The sequence below is a fragment of the Gavialis gangeticus genome, unplaced genomic scaffold (assembly GCF_001723915.1).
Source record: "Gavialis gangeticus isolate Ggan-Ray unplaced genomic scaffold, GavGan_comp1, whole genome shotgun sequence".
Taxonomy (NCBI): domain Eukaryota; kingdom Metazoa; phylum Chordata; order Crocodylia; family Gavialidae; genus Gavialis; species Gavialis gangeticus.
The window spans coordinates 132,528,312-132,544,593 of NW_017729022.1; the positions used below are offsets into that span (position 1 = coordinate 132,528,312).

General features: G+C 41.8%; 1 protein-coding gene across 5 annotated transcripts in view; it reads left to right on the forward strand.

Moving 5' to 3' along the window:
* MCM8 (minichromosome maintenance 8 homologous recombination repair factor) overlaps window positions 1-11,141 on the forward strand; it is a 39,186-nt gene extending 28,045 nt beyond the window's left edge. For 4 of the 5 annotated variants that reach the window (XM_019516202.1, XM_019516203.1, XM_019516205.1 and 1 more), the window contains exons 13-19: window positions 912-1,053; window positions 1,905-2,100; window positions 2,389-2,608; window positions 3,720-3,929; window positions 5,856-5,932; window positions 6,499-6,688; window positions 10,236-11,141. In XM_019516202.1, coding sequence (XP_019371747.1) covers window positions 912-1,053; window positions 1,905-2,100; window positions 2,389-2,608; window positions 3,720-3,929; window positions 5,856-5,932; window positions 6,499-6,688; window positions 10,236-10,328 — 1,128 coding nt within the window. In that variant the 3' untranslated portion in view covers window positions 10,329-11,141. The other variant, XM_019516206.1, reaches the window with a different exon arrangement.
* Window positions 11,142-16,282: the final 5,141 nt, after the last annotated feature.

A 16,282-nucleotide genomic window follows, 5' to 3' on the forward strand; every position in this document is an offset into this window, starting at 1 on the left:
TTTGTAATATAATAATAATAATAATAATAATAATACTTTGTAGTAGTGCAGGGTTCATCCAGGTCACTATGGGAAAGGTGTTAAGAAAAAAACAAAGCTCTGTAGGAGACAGTGCCTTGTAGTTGGTGCCTTTTGTAGTGCTGAACAAATACTCTTTTGATATAATCTTTGATGCACTTCTTCTGATAGCAACATAAAAGAAAAGTTGTAATTAATAGTCCACTGGGAAAGAGAAGCCATGTTTATCAGAAGCTGCTATGTTTTGTCTGCCTGCCTGTATAAATTGTCTCCCGAGTTTAATTTTGATGCATTTTTTTTCCCCACTTTTTGTATTCAACTCCTGTGGAGATCTTCGTGCTTTAGGATTTAAGCCACTCTCTAACTACTGGACACCAGATTTAATCTGGGCTGTAGATTATCTCAAATCTGCCTACTGCAGCCAGTGTTACACCTTTCTGTGAAATAGCTGGAGTAAGCCACTGTCAGGAAACAGGATGCAGGACTAGATGGAACTTGTATCTGATCCAGTCTGGCAGTCCCTGTGTTACGTGGCTGTATTTTGGTGATTAACAACCTGAGATGTGTATGTGCATGCATGTATGCACTTAACATCATCTTATGTCTGAAGTGCTTTCATTAGAGCAAAGTAAAAGTTTTTAGGATAGGGAATCCATTTGACTTTTTTCCAGTGCTTTCTACATGTTGCAAAATCCAAGTATTTATGGCCTGATGATTCAACAGGCATGGTCATAAGAAGACATGTAGGGTTAAACAAAGTTAATAATCTTTGCATTGTTGCCTTGTGGAGTAGCCAAAACATCAGACCCTGGGCTATTTTTTCTGGAATAGCTTGAGTTACTGAATTGCATTAAAAAAAACTAACATTAAAAATCTGTGTTTGTTTTCTTCAGGCAGTGTGCAATATTGCTCCGCGTGGTGTATATGTTTGTGGTAATACCACCACCAGCTCTGGCCTGACTGTAACTCTGTCTAGAGATGGCACCTCTGGAGATTTTGCTTTGGAAGCTGGTGCTCTAGTACTTGGAGATCAAGGTAATATGCTAAGGGCTGTGGGTACCTTTTTTGCACAATATTTTACTTCTGATTTAAATTGGTGTGTTTTTATCTCCTTTTAAATTTACTTTTTAAAATCTGAATGTTGTGATGTTAAATCTAAGGGTTTACAATGATGCTGTCCTGAGCTTCCAATTTCAAGCTAATTCTCTTTAATCAATTTGTTTTCAAAGTTAATATTTTCAAGCATAAAACACGTCTTAAAAGATTTCATATAGATATTTAAAATGTTGATCCTCATGCTTTGCTGGTCTCCTCCAGGGAGGCTTCCTTTGGTGAGACTTAGAAGTCATGATGTTCTCCACTGCCTTTATAGAATTGATTCCTTTGGAGTTTAAGTGGCATTCTCAGAAGATTAGATGTTTAAAGGAAAGCTCTTAAAATCCATATACTAATGTTATTTAGAGATCTCAAAAAAGAGCTGGGTTTTCAGTCACTGAATGTCCCCTGACTGTAATGGGAACTGCTAAGTTCTCAATGCGTTTAGGCACTACATTTTTTTTTTAAGTTAACCTAATTTTTCTTAAAATTATTGGATTCTGCAGTACAGTTTGACAACAAACAGAAGCAAATGTATTGCTCACAAGGTTGCTATGAGCATGACCAGTTATGTCCCTCTCTGTAATACTTGCCCATTCCAGACTTGCATGTTGATCATCAGTGTACCAGAGCCAACCTGGAAAGGAAGCTAAGCTGAGGAGAATGTGAGCTTTAACACCCTTTGCAGCCATTAGAGTTTGGATTTACCTTGTGGTGAAGTATAGTTTCAATAGTATGAACCTGGCCAGTGATCTGATTGCTTTCTGATTTATCCTGTATTACATTTCCAGGTATTTGTGGAATAGATGAATTTGACAAGATGGGAAGCCAGCATCAAGCTTTGTTGGAAGCAATGGAACAGCAAAGTATCAGTCTGGCCAAGGCTGGCATTGTATGCAGTTTGCCAGCTAGGACATCTATTGTTGCTGCAGCAAACCCAGTTGGGGGGCACTATAACAAAGCCAAAACAGTATCTGAGAACTTAAAGTAAGCACTTTTCAAAATGTTAATTAGGTACCTTGCAGCTACTGGGGTTGCTGCAAGATACCTAATTCAGTCTGTTGATTTTTTTTTTTCCCTCCCTCTGGTTTCCTGGAGAATGAATGTGATTTTTATTACAATATTCATTCTTGATCATTTGAGAGAGAAACTGCTTTTTTACTATGACTTTACTACACTGGGTAAATTGTTATGTCTTAAATCCTTCTTGAGAAGTAGAGCAATAGGATAAAGATGCTGTAGATTTTCATTTTGTCTGTTGTTTTTGTCTTGTAGAATGGGGAGTGCCTTATTGTCCAGATTTGACTTGGTATTTATCTTGCTGGACACCCCAAATGAAGATCATGACCATTTGCTTTCTGAACATGTAATGGCAATGCGGGCTGGAAAACAAGGAGTACGTAGCAGTGCTGTAATGACTCGCACCAATATTCAGGATCCTAATACCTCTGTCCTTGAAGCAATTTCAGAGAAACCACTAGTAGGAAAGTTAAAGGTGGGATGTTCTGTTCAGATTTTGTTTCTTAGCTCCCCATCCTCTATCTCCCACTGAAACACCAGCTTGGGGGTGCTGAATCTCTCAGCAGCTATCTTCTATATTCCAAATAGAGAACAACTCTAGCCTAGCGCATTTTGGAAGGTTTAGCAAAAGGACCCAATTCATAGAGTTCCTGTTGTTTGTTGCCATAATAACTCCAGCAGGTTAGGTGGTGGCAAGTTATATCAAGGAGGTTGTCACATATGCCCAGTTTTTAAATGTTTTATACGGTTTCTTCTCTGCGGGGGATGGCGCTTCTTCCTTTTACTTGCCAATGCTATCATTAAACTTCTCTGCACCTTCTTTCCTGCCATTCCAGCTAGTGAGTCCTCCATTTTTTTCTCTTTATTTTCCCCCTTTCATCCCTTCTCGTTTATATATTCACCTGCCCCATTTCAAGTCCACTTTCTCCCCTAACTAAAGAAACAGTTCCACCACTTTCCCATGTATTTGGTCCTTCCTTTTGTGTGCATATCCTTGTCTGTCATTTGGATTCACCATGCAGGATAGACCTCTGTCCCTTTCTGGCTCAGTCACAAAGACCCACCTAAAGGGAACTCGCTGCAGTATTGGGGTCTAAAGGGAAGGAACAATGTGTTTATACTGCAGCAAGCAAAGCAGGGCTCCTACTTGTGACTCTTTGTTCTAAAATCATATTTTCCACATCATAATCTTAAATGCCACATTCATTTAGTATGTTTCTAGGCTATATAGTTTCTGTATCATTCTTCTTCATTTTTCAGGTTTTTTGAGAATGGGACTCTTGATTTTTGCCAAATCACATTTACCCTTTCATTTTTCTTCATTGCAAGCTAGAAATGTTTGCTGTTTCCTTTGAAAGTAACCAAGGCAATATTTATGATGTACACCCAGCTTTAATTCTAAAAGTTCATAGGTGAAGGACTGGTTAGTAAATATGCTAAAGCACTTAGTCCCATTTCTGGTTCTTTTTAAATGTTTATTCTATTTCAAGTACAGGGTGTATGATTTGTATTTAAAAATATTATGGCATGGTGCTGTATTGCAACTGTAATCGATGAGCACAAGAGCACTGCTTGTAATTGACTAGGTCTTGCCAGGAGAAAACTTTGATGCCATTCCACACCAGCTGTTGAGGAAGTATGTTGGATATGCCCGGCAGTATGTCCACCCAAATTTATCTCCAGAAGCTGCGCACGTCCTCCAGGAATTCTACATTGAGCTCCGGAAGCAGAACCAAGGGCTAGACAGCACACCAATCACCACAAGGCAACTGGAGTCACTGATTCGACTTACAGAGGTTGGTATCTACTGCTGTCTCTTGGAGGTGTTTGATATGCCATGAGTTTCTGGCAGGTAATATGCTGGCCCATTTTTAGCAAAAGGGAAGATGAATGTTTATAGAACTGCTTCCTTAACTTGTTCCTATCTCAGCAGGGGAAGGAAGGATGGCTTGGTGATTAAAGGTCATGGTCTGAAACTTAGAAAACTCAGGTTCAATTCCCTGCCCTATCATTGACATCCTGTGTGACCTTGAGCAAGTCACATAGTCTCTCTTTGTGCAAGTTCCACCAGATTATTTGTGATCTGCATTTCCTGTAAAACAGCACTAACGTGACATTGGTACAGTGGATACAAAATGACTCTCTGGCTAGCTTGCTATTTAAGCCATCCACAAGGAACAACTGGGGTGTGCCTCCTTAAGGGCATCAAGCTTTGAGCTGAGCAAAGGAAGAGAAGTCAAATCACCCACCACTCCAGAGGAGTTATAGTATTTGGCCTACTCCTATTCCCTGTCTGTTTCAAGTAGAATGCTTTTAGTTTCTTGTCTTCAATCCTTCACAAGTGCAATAAATACAAGTGTTGCAATGGTCTTTCCACTTTCCTTATCATTGTGGTCCTTGACTTGGAGGGTTCTAGAGTGCATCAGAGTTTTCTCTGGCAAGAGGTTGAATGTGGAGTTATACAGTATAATTTCATAAATCTGGAATTATCAAAAATCTGGCACTTGCCCTCTCTACTCTGGGACCAGCCACCACTTCCCCCCTGGTCCTCCCGGATGCAGAAGGGGAAGCTTGCATGTGGCGGCTGCCGCCACCATTCACCACCCTGCGCTGCTGCTCCACTGTGGCTGCTGCTCCGGGTCCAGCCACTGCACCAGTTTAAAAAGTAGTGCATTTTCAAATTTCTGGCAAGTGCTGGGTCCTGAGCACGCTGGATTTATGAGGTTATACTTTAATATAAATCATTGAGTACATCTGTCTTGTGCCTCTATAGTCAAGAAAGGCCAATATAGACAATAAAGTGTACACAAATTTCTAATTTATTTTCTTTTTTTCCATTTTACAACTAGTATACCTTTCAGCTAGGACTGAGTAGAAGATAAATAGATGTTTCAACTTGTTTAGCCTTCACATCCATTAGTCTGTCCTTCATTGCCTAACATAATTTATTTTGGTGCTCTATAGTTCTAGCAGAACTAGTAACCTGAAGCAGCATTTTTTTTATCCCAAACTATTTCTAAATCCTTTGCAACTAGGAAGACAAGAGTGTTCTAGTCCTTGCTTACTGACCAAAATAGCAAGTAACAGTGCAACTTGTGCAATCAGACTGTGATGACTTTTTTTTTTTAAGGTGGCTGATTGCAAGATGCATATAAAACTGGCGAGTTGTTAAGGAGCTGGGGCATCTTTCTCCAGGAAAGTCTTCCCAGACTCTGAACTTGCCCAAGCCTCATAGATCCTAGCCACTTCACTCCCTCTGCTGTGTACCTGCTTGTAAGAGGCAGCACAGGATTGAGAGATACTAACCTAATTTTCAGAAATAAAATCTCTTGGAAGATGTGGAGAGGGGCATGTTTCTTTTCCTGCCATGGCTTAACTGTTAATGTCCATATTTTAATGTTGTCTTTTAATGGGTTAGTTATGGTTTGGTGCTATCCAGAGAATGCAGTGTTATAAAGCAAATGATTTCCAGGCACCAACCCACTAAGATGGCATTGAAGGGGTGAAGTATTGCTGTTCACTGATAACAGAAGGTTGTTATTGGTGTTATTATTCATACAGAAATGCCATAAAAGAATGCAGGCATCTCTGTTTAAGTCCTGCAGGATCATGTTCCAGGACGTAGAGTTTGTTGCAACTAGTGTGCCTGAATGATGGACTCTTGTGTTTAAGGTACTGTGCAACTGAATTGTTATATATGATTTGGTTTTGGTTTTTTTGAGGCACGCTCAAGGCTGGAGTTAAGGGAAAAGTCAACCAAAGAAGATGCTGAGGATGTTGTAGAAATAATGAAATATAGGTAATGTACGATGTTACCAATCATGCAAAATTATGGTATTCATTTAAATAATATCATTTTTCTTTATGCAACCAAGAGAATGATGAGACAGTATATTCAGGCCATAGGTATGCATGTGTAAACTCTAAAGCTTTTGTTTTAAAAACTCTTTGCAGCGTCAGCTAAATAAGGTGACAATATAATTGTACAATACTGTTATTTGTTAATTTTTCTCACTTAATGTAACATGGCTACTATGACTATAAACAACTTGTAAAAAATGCCTGATGATCAGCAGTTTAGAGAAGACTGTATCATTTTACCTGTTAGAAGAGATGTACTCCTAAGTATTTTCCTATCTTGTTGGCTGACTGTTACTGTGAATTCATGCTGTGTACCAATTAAGTCTGGAGGTGGTTCAGATAAGCCACATAGCTAATAGCCTAGGGCTTTGATTTATTACTACTGGATGGAGTTGCACAGTTCGTAGGCCTCTAGATCTTGAGCATACTCTTATGCTTTGGATAGAGTATCTATTTATTTCTGCCTTTACATGATTTTGATTCCAGCGTGGTTGTGTTTTTTAGCATGCTAGGTACTTACACTGATGAGTTTGGAAAATTGGACTTTGAACGTTCACAGCATGGTTCTGGGATGAGCAATAGGTCACAAGCCAAAAAATTTGTCTCTGCCCTGAGTAGCATTGCAGAAAGAACCTACAACAATATATTTGAATTTCAACAGCTTCGGCAGATTGCAAAGGAATTACAAGTAAAAGTAAGTTTATTTTAACTTCTCTTGAGGAAATTTAAATGAAATAAAACTCAGAAACAGTAGAGCAGTGTCACATTTCACCATTGGAAAAGGATGAGTGAACCACATTTTTTCAGCTCTGACATCTGTTCATGACTCACTTCTATTGTAAACTGCTTCTAATCTCATCAGCCTTTTTGACAGCTGTAACATATTGCATCAGCAAGCACTAGCTTTGCTGCTGCTATTGAGGTTGGTCTGTGCCTTGTTTGCAAAAGACAGGTTTGATTTCAGCATGTTTTACTTCCTCTTTCCATCTTCCTGATCACCATGACTTAAGCCCCAAATTGTTGCCTGTTGTGATGAAAATGTATTTTTGTTTTTAATGCCTGCATTTTTTCATTCCTATTCCAAGCTTACCTAATGTATTAATTAGAAATGAAGCAAATCAAAAATACATAAAGCAACATACAGAATTTCTTTTCTGATCTTCAGCTTGTATTACTCTGTCTTGTTTGTTTTCTTCATAAGTGAAAAAATTAGCTAGCCAGTTGCACTTTACAATACTTGATGAAATGTCTCAAACACTAATAGAAAGATATATATACTTTTAAAATCTCTTTAAAAATGTTCTCATTGCGTATGGAAAATAAAGAAAAAGTAATATGTATTTTCACAAACTATTAGCGTGGGCATTGTTCTTCACACTGCCTTGCTAGCATATATCAGTCTTAAGAGTTGAAGTGGTAGTAGTGAGAGTCACGTCTGGACAAAACACAGTAGTACTACTTCTACAGGAGAAGGAGGGAGGGACTCGTACGTGTGAGTGAGACCTTCCTTTACTGGAGCTGTATCTCTTGAATGCCTTTGAATTATGAGACTTGTTTGGCAACAGATTTCTATATTTTCTCTCCTTTTTAAAACAGTCCATTGGCAAAAACACTCTCCTTTTTAAAACACTCCCCTGGCAAAAAAAAATTTCCTTTCATCTTTCATGGAACATGGATTTAAAATTGCCATGTGGTAAAAACTGGAGATTGTTTGTTTCTTTTGGGGGGGTTGTTTATTGAACTTGTGTGCTATAAACTGAGAAGGGATACACTCAAACTGTATTCAGTGTCAGCGGTCTAGTAGTTTGCAAAGAAGTTAAATCTTGAATAGGGTACATATAGGTGTTTGAGGAGGTTGGGGGGGGTTAGATCAAGTTTAAAAATGGTCGTCCGATCTAACTTAGTTTGCCCAGTTTGAGCCCAGGTGTAGATGTTACATTTAGATCTCTAGTTAGGTTGATCTAAGTGCAAACTGTACAGAAGTTCCTGATGGTTACATTTGGCCTAAAAAAATGGCAAGCTTGATGTTAAGTTAACTTTACCTCCAAGGTAGTCTAACTTAGATTGGGTTGGCAATCTAACTGAACTTCTGTACAGTTCCCAGTGTAGCCCTGGGGCTGGGAAAATCCAGCCCTAGCCACCCCCGCCCCCCAGGTGCTGGCCAATTTTGAGTCCTCTGGCCCCTTGCCCCACCCCCAGATGGACCCTCCCCATGTAGACCAGTCAGTGCCCCCTCCTCCCCAAGCCACCAAATCCCTGACCCTGCAAGGCACTCCCAGTGCTGGTGTTGTTGGTGTTCACTGGTGCTGGAAGCCAAGGAAGTAAATTGGGGTGGGGGGAGGAGTGTGTGGGTGGGTGGAATGGGGTGTGGGTTCCCTTGGAGGGGTTCAGGGGACTAAAAATAGCCCCTTGTTGGGATGTAAATGGATAACATAAATAATGGGGGGGGGTGTTACCAGATTTGCCCATCACTTTGGGGTGTGCTCATTTATTAGGGATACATTTCTAAGATCTTTGTAATTCTATCAATGTGCTGCTTGTGTTTCTATATGGAGCTGTATCTCTCCCTCCTGCAAGTCAGCTGTAATGTGGTGGCTGGGTTCCTCCAATGACCTAATCAGGCAGGCAGGCAGAGAGACACATGCCTGACCCAGCTGGGTTGATCAGCATGTTCAGGCTGACACCCTCATATGCCAGGAATCAGTTCATTAAGGTAATAATATGCGGTCAGACACGAGCACACAGGTGAACAGAATACCTCTGAATCCAGCTGCGTGTCCAGCTGACACCCTCATGAGCCAGCATTCGGTTTATTAGGGCACATCTGAACCAAACTGGGTCATTCAGCCTGTACAAGCTGATCCCCTTATGGGTCTCAAACTCGGCACGTCCCAATCTTTTGCCCTAACTGTCTTAGTAGTGGTAGCCTCTTGATGAGTGGACCCCACAGTATTTCTGTGCCTCACAGGGATCTTTGGCTTAGGTAAAAGAAGCATTGCTGCAAAGCAAGTGGGGAAGGGAAGTAGACAAGGAAAACTACACCCAGTTAAAAGTTATTTATTGCTAAGTGTGTGAAAAGTATAATGGTACTAGTAGTAATGGACATGTAAGGAAAAACAAACAAAACAATTACAATATTACCTTGGTTTAATTGAGTATTTGGGGAAATCTAGCTCAAGCTTAACTAATACAATTTAGGTTCAGAAAGCTATGCTTAGAGAGAAGAAGAGAGAGAGAGAGAGAGCTGGAATCTCACCATTCTAAGGCACTCAGGTGATTTGTTGACAAGCAAAGTTCCCAGCACGATTGTTGAAGGGAGATGATCTGTTTCTTCCAGCTTCTCAAGAACAACAGTGCATGGTGTCAGAGAGATTTTTCTCACTTGAAGGAAATGCTGCTTTGCAGCTTTCTTATACCCTTAGTCTAGCCTCTTCAAAGCATTCTTTTAATTGTGTAAATCAAGAGGGTCCCAAGCCATAATTGACAGAGAAAATCCTGTTACATGAAAAGTTTAAATTTAAATGAATTACCTCTTTCAGTGACAAGGGGTTATCTGGTTTGGAACATCTCAAAAAACTGATTAACAACCTGGAAAAACATTAAGCTTTAAGGAGTAACAAGATACCTAGGAGTCAGCTTGAAATTATTATGAATATACTGGAAGGGATGATCTCAGATGGCCTAGCTATGCTTGCACTGTGAAGTCAGCATCAGTGTTTTATATTTTTACCTGTTGTGAATAAGCCTTAGCTTAGCATGACTCTCAGATTTTACTGTAGTTTTTTAACAGATTTAAGGGTATTGATTACTTGGAGTGTCCATGAACTTTGTTTGGTGGGAGGACTTCCACCAGTCATCCTGGGAAAAGTATGACAGCATTTGTGGTCAGGGCTCCAACGGGCTGGGTGCTGTGATGACTCCTTAACCATTGTTCAAATGTCACCCATACCCCCTCTGACTCGGTCTCTTGCCTCAGCATTCCCTAACCTGGTGACCAAGTTTTAGTCAATCAAGTTTAAATAGGCCTCCCATACTGGGACCAGGGAATGTATGGCCTGAGATGCCTATTAAACTTTTTTCTTCTGCTTTGTTCTGGTTAGGTGGGGGTGGGGAAGGGGAAATAGAAAAAGTCCTTTGTAAGTTCAGCAAGCTGGGTGCCAGGGCTCCCTCAGGGAACATAGAGCTGACAAGTAACAGGGGTGTTGTTCTGAATAAAACTTACTGTTTTTTTTTTCTTTTAGGTATCTGATTTTGCCAGTTTTATTGGCTCTCTCAATGATCAGGGTTATCTTCTGAAAAAGGGTCCACGAGTTTATCAGCTTCAAACTTTGTGAAAGAACATCCATAACAATACTTGATGCCCAGTGCTTGTATCTGAAGAGGATTAATGGACATGCTGCAACAGGATTCCTGTTACAGTACAACTGGCAGTCTACCAAGGGTACTCCTGTACGTACTTTGCAACTAGCCTTGAGCATCAGTAAAAGACAAGAAGTTCCCATGAATACTGTCATTTAAAAATAACCCTTTAAGAATGACTGACTTTCTTAAAATACTGCCATATGACAAGTGCTGCCATGTGACAAGTAGCGTAGGACTCCAAATCCAGATATGAGTTGTTTGAGACAGGAAGTCTATCAGCATATATGCCAATTATCAAAGACGATAGGAAGAAAAGATTCTGTATTTATATTCATTCTATTAAAAAAACAGTAGTGGATTTTATTGCAGCTTGAATAACCTATGAAATTTGGTGCCATTTCAATAGAATATTGAAATGACAAAGTTTATAGTTATATAGTTAAATCAATTAAACAGTCACAGAAACTGATGGAAAAGTTTTCAAGAAATGGATAAATAATTTTTAAGCTGAGGCACTGTATAGTTATACCAGTTAATTAAAAGAGATTCTTTAATGTAATCTACTTTGGCTGCTTAATATTTATGTGCCTCTTTACCCGGGTGTTTATTTAAAATATTGGCTCTGGTTAAAAAAGTTAAATATTGTATTGTAGACATGAGAGTGCTTTTTCTAAACATATTTCATTAAACTTTAAAGACAAAAGTTGGTTTTCTATTAGTTAAGTGACATTAAATGTTATACATTGAAAAACGTGGAAATTAAAGCACTTTTATGATAAATACAACATGCATTTTGTGCATTGATTTATATTAGTTTTGCCATGCTTTAAAAAGAAAAGTAGGTGGGTGTGCTTACTGACTGGTGAAATTTCAGTTGTACATGAGGATATGGATCTGCACACCCATCTGTCTTAAGAATCAAGGCCTAACACAGAAAAATGGTAAATGAAGATGTTTCCAGCATTAGTCTTCATTGAAGTCACGAGTTTTTTCTTAACACTTTATTGACTTGAATTTAGGACTGAAAATCTAGATCAGTTTGATTTTGTTTTTGACAGCTTCTCCATATTAAAGAAGCGCCACGTACAGTATATTTTCTGGGTTGACACTCCATAGTCAAAATTTGACCTAAGATGCATTCAATTTACAGGTATCATATATCTTGAACTTCATATCATGTTGAGGAAACTATGCAACATTTTCATGTTCAAGTTTTCAGTGTGATTTTTTTTTTTTTTTTTTTTTATACTTGGCCTATTAATTTCTGTAGCTTTTTCCAGTACTTTTAGTCACTTGTGTGCCAGTACAAATATACTGTACTTATTTTGCAAGGTATCCAGAGCTGAAGTTTACCTCAAAGTTAATTGTGCTTTAATTCATAAAATAATTTCTCAGTTGTGGAATGAAAGAACAGAATCAAAAAATAATAACCATGAGTTCATTCAAGATCTGATCCGACACTCATTAGAATTAATGGAAATGCTCCAGTAAACATCAGTGGATTTGGGGCTGTATACTTGTAATTACTTTGCTTAATCCTTTCTAATTAAGGATATTCCCATTGAAACTGCCTGAGCTGTACTGAAAATTTCAGAGGATCTTTAAGCTACTCAAGATTGCTTCAGTGTGAAACCACTTGCCAATACTTGTTTTCATAAACCACTTATCTGGGTGAGATACTTAAGGCAAAAATATGCAACTTAATAAAATACTCTATATTATTTCCTAACTATTAACTGGCATCCAGTTTCAAATGTAGCATTTGGACATCCCAAATGTGCTTTGAAGGCCATGAGAAGGGAGTACCTCGTAGCAGATTGAGTATCCTCATAGCCATACATGATATGAAAGCTTACCATTACAATGCCCAACAATTATTGAATAGGAACTATCTTCCTCTGTTGGGAACATTCCTAGCACATTAGGATGCAAGCTCCCTCTCCAAAACCAAATAAGCTGTAGCACTGAAGCTGTATTTTCTGCAGGCACCTAAGCTCTCAGTCCTGCATATACACATATTAACATACAGCACTGATACCTAGTGGACTGTGTGCGGACTTGGGAGACCTGGTTCTCATTTCATTTTGTTGGTCTGCTGGGTAATCTTGGCCAAGTCACTTCACTGCCCTGTCCTTTGGTCTCCCTAACTCTAAAAGAAGATATCTGTTTTCTCTTGGGGATGTGTACAGTGTATAAAGTTAAGTATGTGAGTAAGATCTGGCCACTGGGTGTATAGTTTCTACACTGGGGAAAAGCTGATGTTGCATACAGCAGAGAATAATATGTTGCTGGAGGTAAAAATTCCACATTAATGCAAAATGCAGGTTGCAACAGTCCAAATTTTGAAAAAAATATTCCTATAGAATTGAGAGAAATTTATCTAAATGGAGAAGTCCAATGGTAACTATGAGTGCATCGATGCAGATCTTGGGGGCCAATACTGATAGCCGATATTTAAGGAGGCATATTGGCCAATACCGATCCGATATCCTATACAGCTGCCATCAGGTGGTAAGTCCAGTGTGGTGGAAGGGGGAGGGAAGGGGCGTGTGGGGGCAGATCAGTGCCCCCTGCGGTGAGGGAGGGTTAGGGACAGGTGCTGCCCAGCCAAGGTGGGAGGGGGGCACGGGACAAAGGCATGGCTTATGGGGTGGGGGCAGCTCCTGCCGCTGCTTGCATGGGGGGGCCCTGGATCTGCGTGGCAAGGTGCAGGCTGCGTGGAGCTGGAGCCAGCACTGAGAAGGGCTTTTCTTGCTGGGGGCTGGGCTCAGAGTGGGCTCTGGCAGCGCTGGGAGGAGGCTGCAGCCACCCCAAATTTTGCTGCAGCTCTGCTCCCAGCCCCATACTGTTTCTCCCCGCAGACCCGGCTGAACGCCTCACCTCCATTCATGTGCCAGGAAAATCCCAGGCTGTGGTGCGGAACTGGGAGCAGAACTGAGGCAAAATTTGGGGTGGCTGCAGCCTCCTCCCAGTGCCACTGGAGCCCGCTCTGAGCCCAGCCCCCAGCAAAAAAGGCCTGCGCAGAGCTGGCTCCAGCCTGTGCCATGCCACAGAGATCTGGGGGCACCCCTCCCCCCACCCTCCTGGGGTGCAAACAGCAGCAGGAGCTGCCCCAACCAACAAGTTGCACCTCCGTCCAGTGCCCCCCGCCTGGGCCGTGCCTGCCCCTGCCCCTTCCCTCGCCCCGGGGGTCATTGATCTTACCCCTCCTACACCCCTTCTCTCCCTTCTCCCCTTCTAGTTTACCAGCTGGAGGCAGCTGTGCAGAGCATGCGCATTTATTGGCCAAATTATTGGCCCCATTGGGCCAATATCTGATGCAACAAAGTTTCATAGTTTTATAATTGGTAGGGTCAGAAGGGACCTGAGCAGATCATCAAGTACGATCCCCTGCCATGGCAGGAAAAAGTACTGGGGTCAAATGACCCCGGCAAGGTGATTGTCTAGCCTTGTCTTAAAGACCCCCAAGGTAGGAGCCAGCACCACTTCTCTTAGAAGTTGGTTCCAGATCCTAGCCGCCCTGACAGTGAAGTAGCACCTCCTGATGTCTAGCCTGAATCTACCCTCTGCCAGCTTGTGACCGTTATTTCTAGTCACTCCTGGGAGTGCACGGGGGAACAGGGACTCACCCAATGCCTGCTGGTCCCCTCTGACTAGTTTGTAACAGGCCACTAGATCCCCCCTCAGCCTTCTCTTGTGGAGGCTGAACAGGTTCAGGTCCCGTAGCCTCTCCTCGTAGGGCCTGCCCTGCTGCCCCCCGATCATGTGAGTGGCCCTCCTCTGGACCCTCTCCATGTTGTCCACATCCCTCTTGAAGTGCGGCACCCAGAACTGGACACAGTACTCCAGCTGCAGCCTGACCAGTGCTGCATAGAGGGGAAGGATCACCTCCTTGGACCTGCTCGAGATGCACCTGAAGATGCAAGACGAGGTGTGGTTGACCTTCCTGACCGTGTCCCCACACTGCCAGCCCATATTCATCTAGGTATCAATGATGACTCCAAGATTCTTTTCTGCCTCTGCACTGACAAGAAGGTCGCTCCCCAGCCTGTAGATATGGTGCTGGTTCTTCCTCCCCAGGTGCATCACTTTGCACTTGTTGGTGTTTAATCCCATCCTATTCTCATCTGCCCACCCCTGTAACCTGTCTAGGTCTGATTGCAGCCTATTCCTCCCTTCTAGCATGCCCACATTCCCCCACATCTTAGTGTCATCAGCAAATTTGAACAGGCTGCTTTTTACCTCCTTGTCCAAGTCACTGATGAAGATGTTGAACAGTGCGGGCCAGAGGACCAAGCCCTGGGAGACCTCACTGCCCACATCCCTCCAGGTCGAAAATGACCCATCCACCACCGCTCTCTGGGTGCGGCCCTCCACCCAGTTGGCGACCCAATTGACTGTGTGGGTGTCAACACCACAGCCCCCAACTTTCTTAATGAGAACGGGGTGAGAGACAGTGTCGAAGGCCTTCCGAAAGTCCAGAAAGACTGTGTCCACTGCTGCCCCTGCATCTAAGGATTTGGTGACCTGGTCGTAGAAGGCCACCAGGTTGGTCTGACAGGACCTGCCTCTAATGAACCTGTGTTGGTTGCCCCTAAGCATAACTTCCCCTGCTGGTCCCATGTGGACATGTGCCAGGATAATTCTCTCAAAAAGCTTACCCTGGATCAGGGTAAGACTAACTGGTCTATAGTTTCCTGGGTCCTCCTTTGTCCCTTTTTTGAAGATGGGAACTACGCTGGCCCTCTTCCAGTCCTCTGGCACCACACCAGAGCACCATGAGTGCTCGTAAAGCTCTGCCAGGGGTCCCACAATGACCTCTGCTAATTCCCTCAGTACTCTGGGGTGGAGATTGTCCGGACCAGCTGATTTAAATATGTCCCGATTTTCTTGATATCAGTACCCATCCGATATTGGACTGATGTATTGGTGCACCTCTAACGGTAACCACTAGGGGGAGTAAGTTTTAGCATATTCTTTCTGCATTGCTTCTACAGTATTTTAAGCAGCTACTCAGGGCTGTCCAAGACCAACTTATATGGAATGAAAGAAAAGTCCTCAGTGTGGCCCACTGATTTGATATTTCATCCCATCAATAACTGGCAGTTAGCACTGCATTTTTGTTTCTAGAGCTATTACTATGACGGACTCCAGTTAAGTAAAAAAAAAACAAACCCTTTGACCATACCTCCAAACACCAGTTGGATACTAGACTGAACACGCTTGTTTGTCTGCTCTGAGGATTTTTGCTTCTGGAGTTCATTGTAGCTGCCCACAAAATTCTACAGGTAGCTGTTATAGTTACTGAAGTCAGATAAGGAAAAAAGAGTAGTCTTTTATAGCTTCTGTCTATACCTACAATGTTCAGAAATATTTTTCTTCCTTTTTTGAGTTATTTCCACTAGTTAACGGTTGTATCAGGATAGGTAAACTTTTTTTTTTTTAAAGATTATTCATTCTGAGTCTAATGTAAGTAAGAGCTGGTAATAATCAGACTGCTTTGCTGACTGTCCACGTAATCTACAGAAATGTTAGCAAAACATTTAGCAAGAACACCTGGTGTTTTCTTTGTAAGGAATCTTAAGAGGACAAACAGAATACAGGAGGTAAGAAATAAGCCCACGTGTTAGCCAAGCAATGCCAGAGACAGCTTTGGCAGCTGACTTCTGGCAAGAGAAGTGGAAAAGGTCAGATCGAGCAAAGTCATTTGAAATTGTACTGCATGCCAGCCTGCTAGACATATCATGAATGGGACATTACTGCCCGCATCACTGTTATTTTTAAGTGGGGCAGGACAAGATACATCCTCAACCTACCTAAACAAGAGGGTCATCTGTCAGGTAAGACTAACCAAAGATTATGGGTGTGAGGGGGGAGCTAACTGGTTCTAGACAACTGGAAGGAAGGAAGTGGTTGGAGGTAGAAA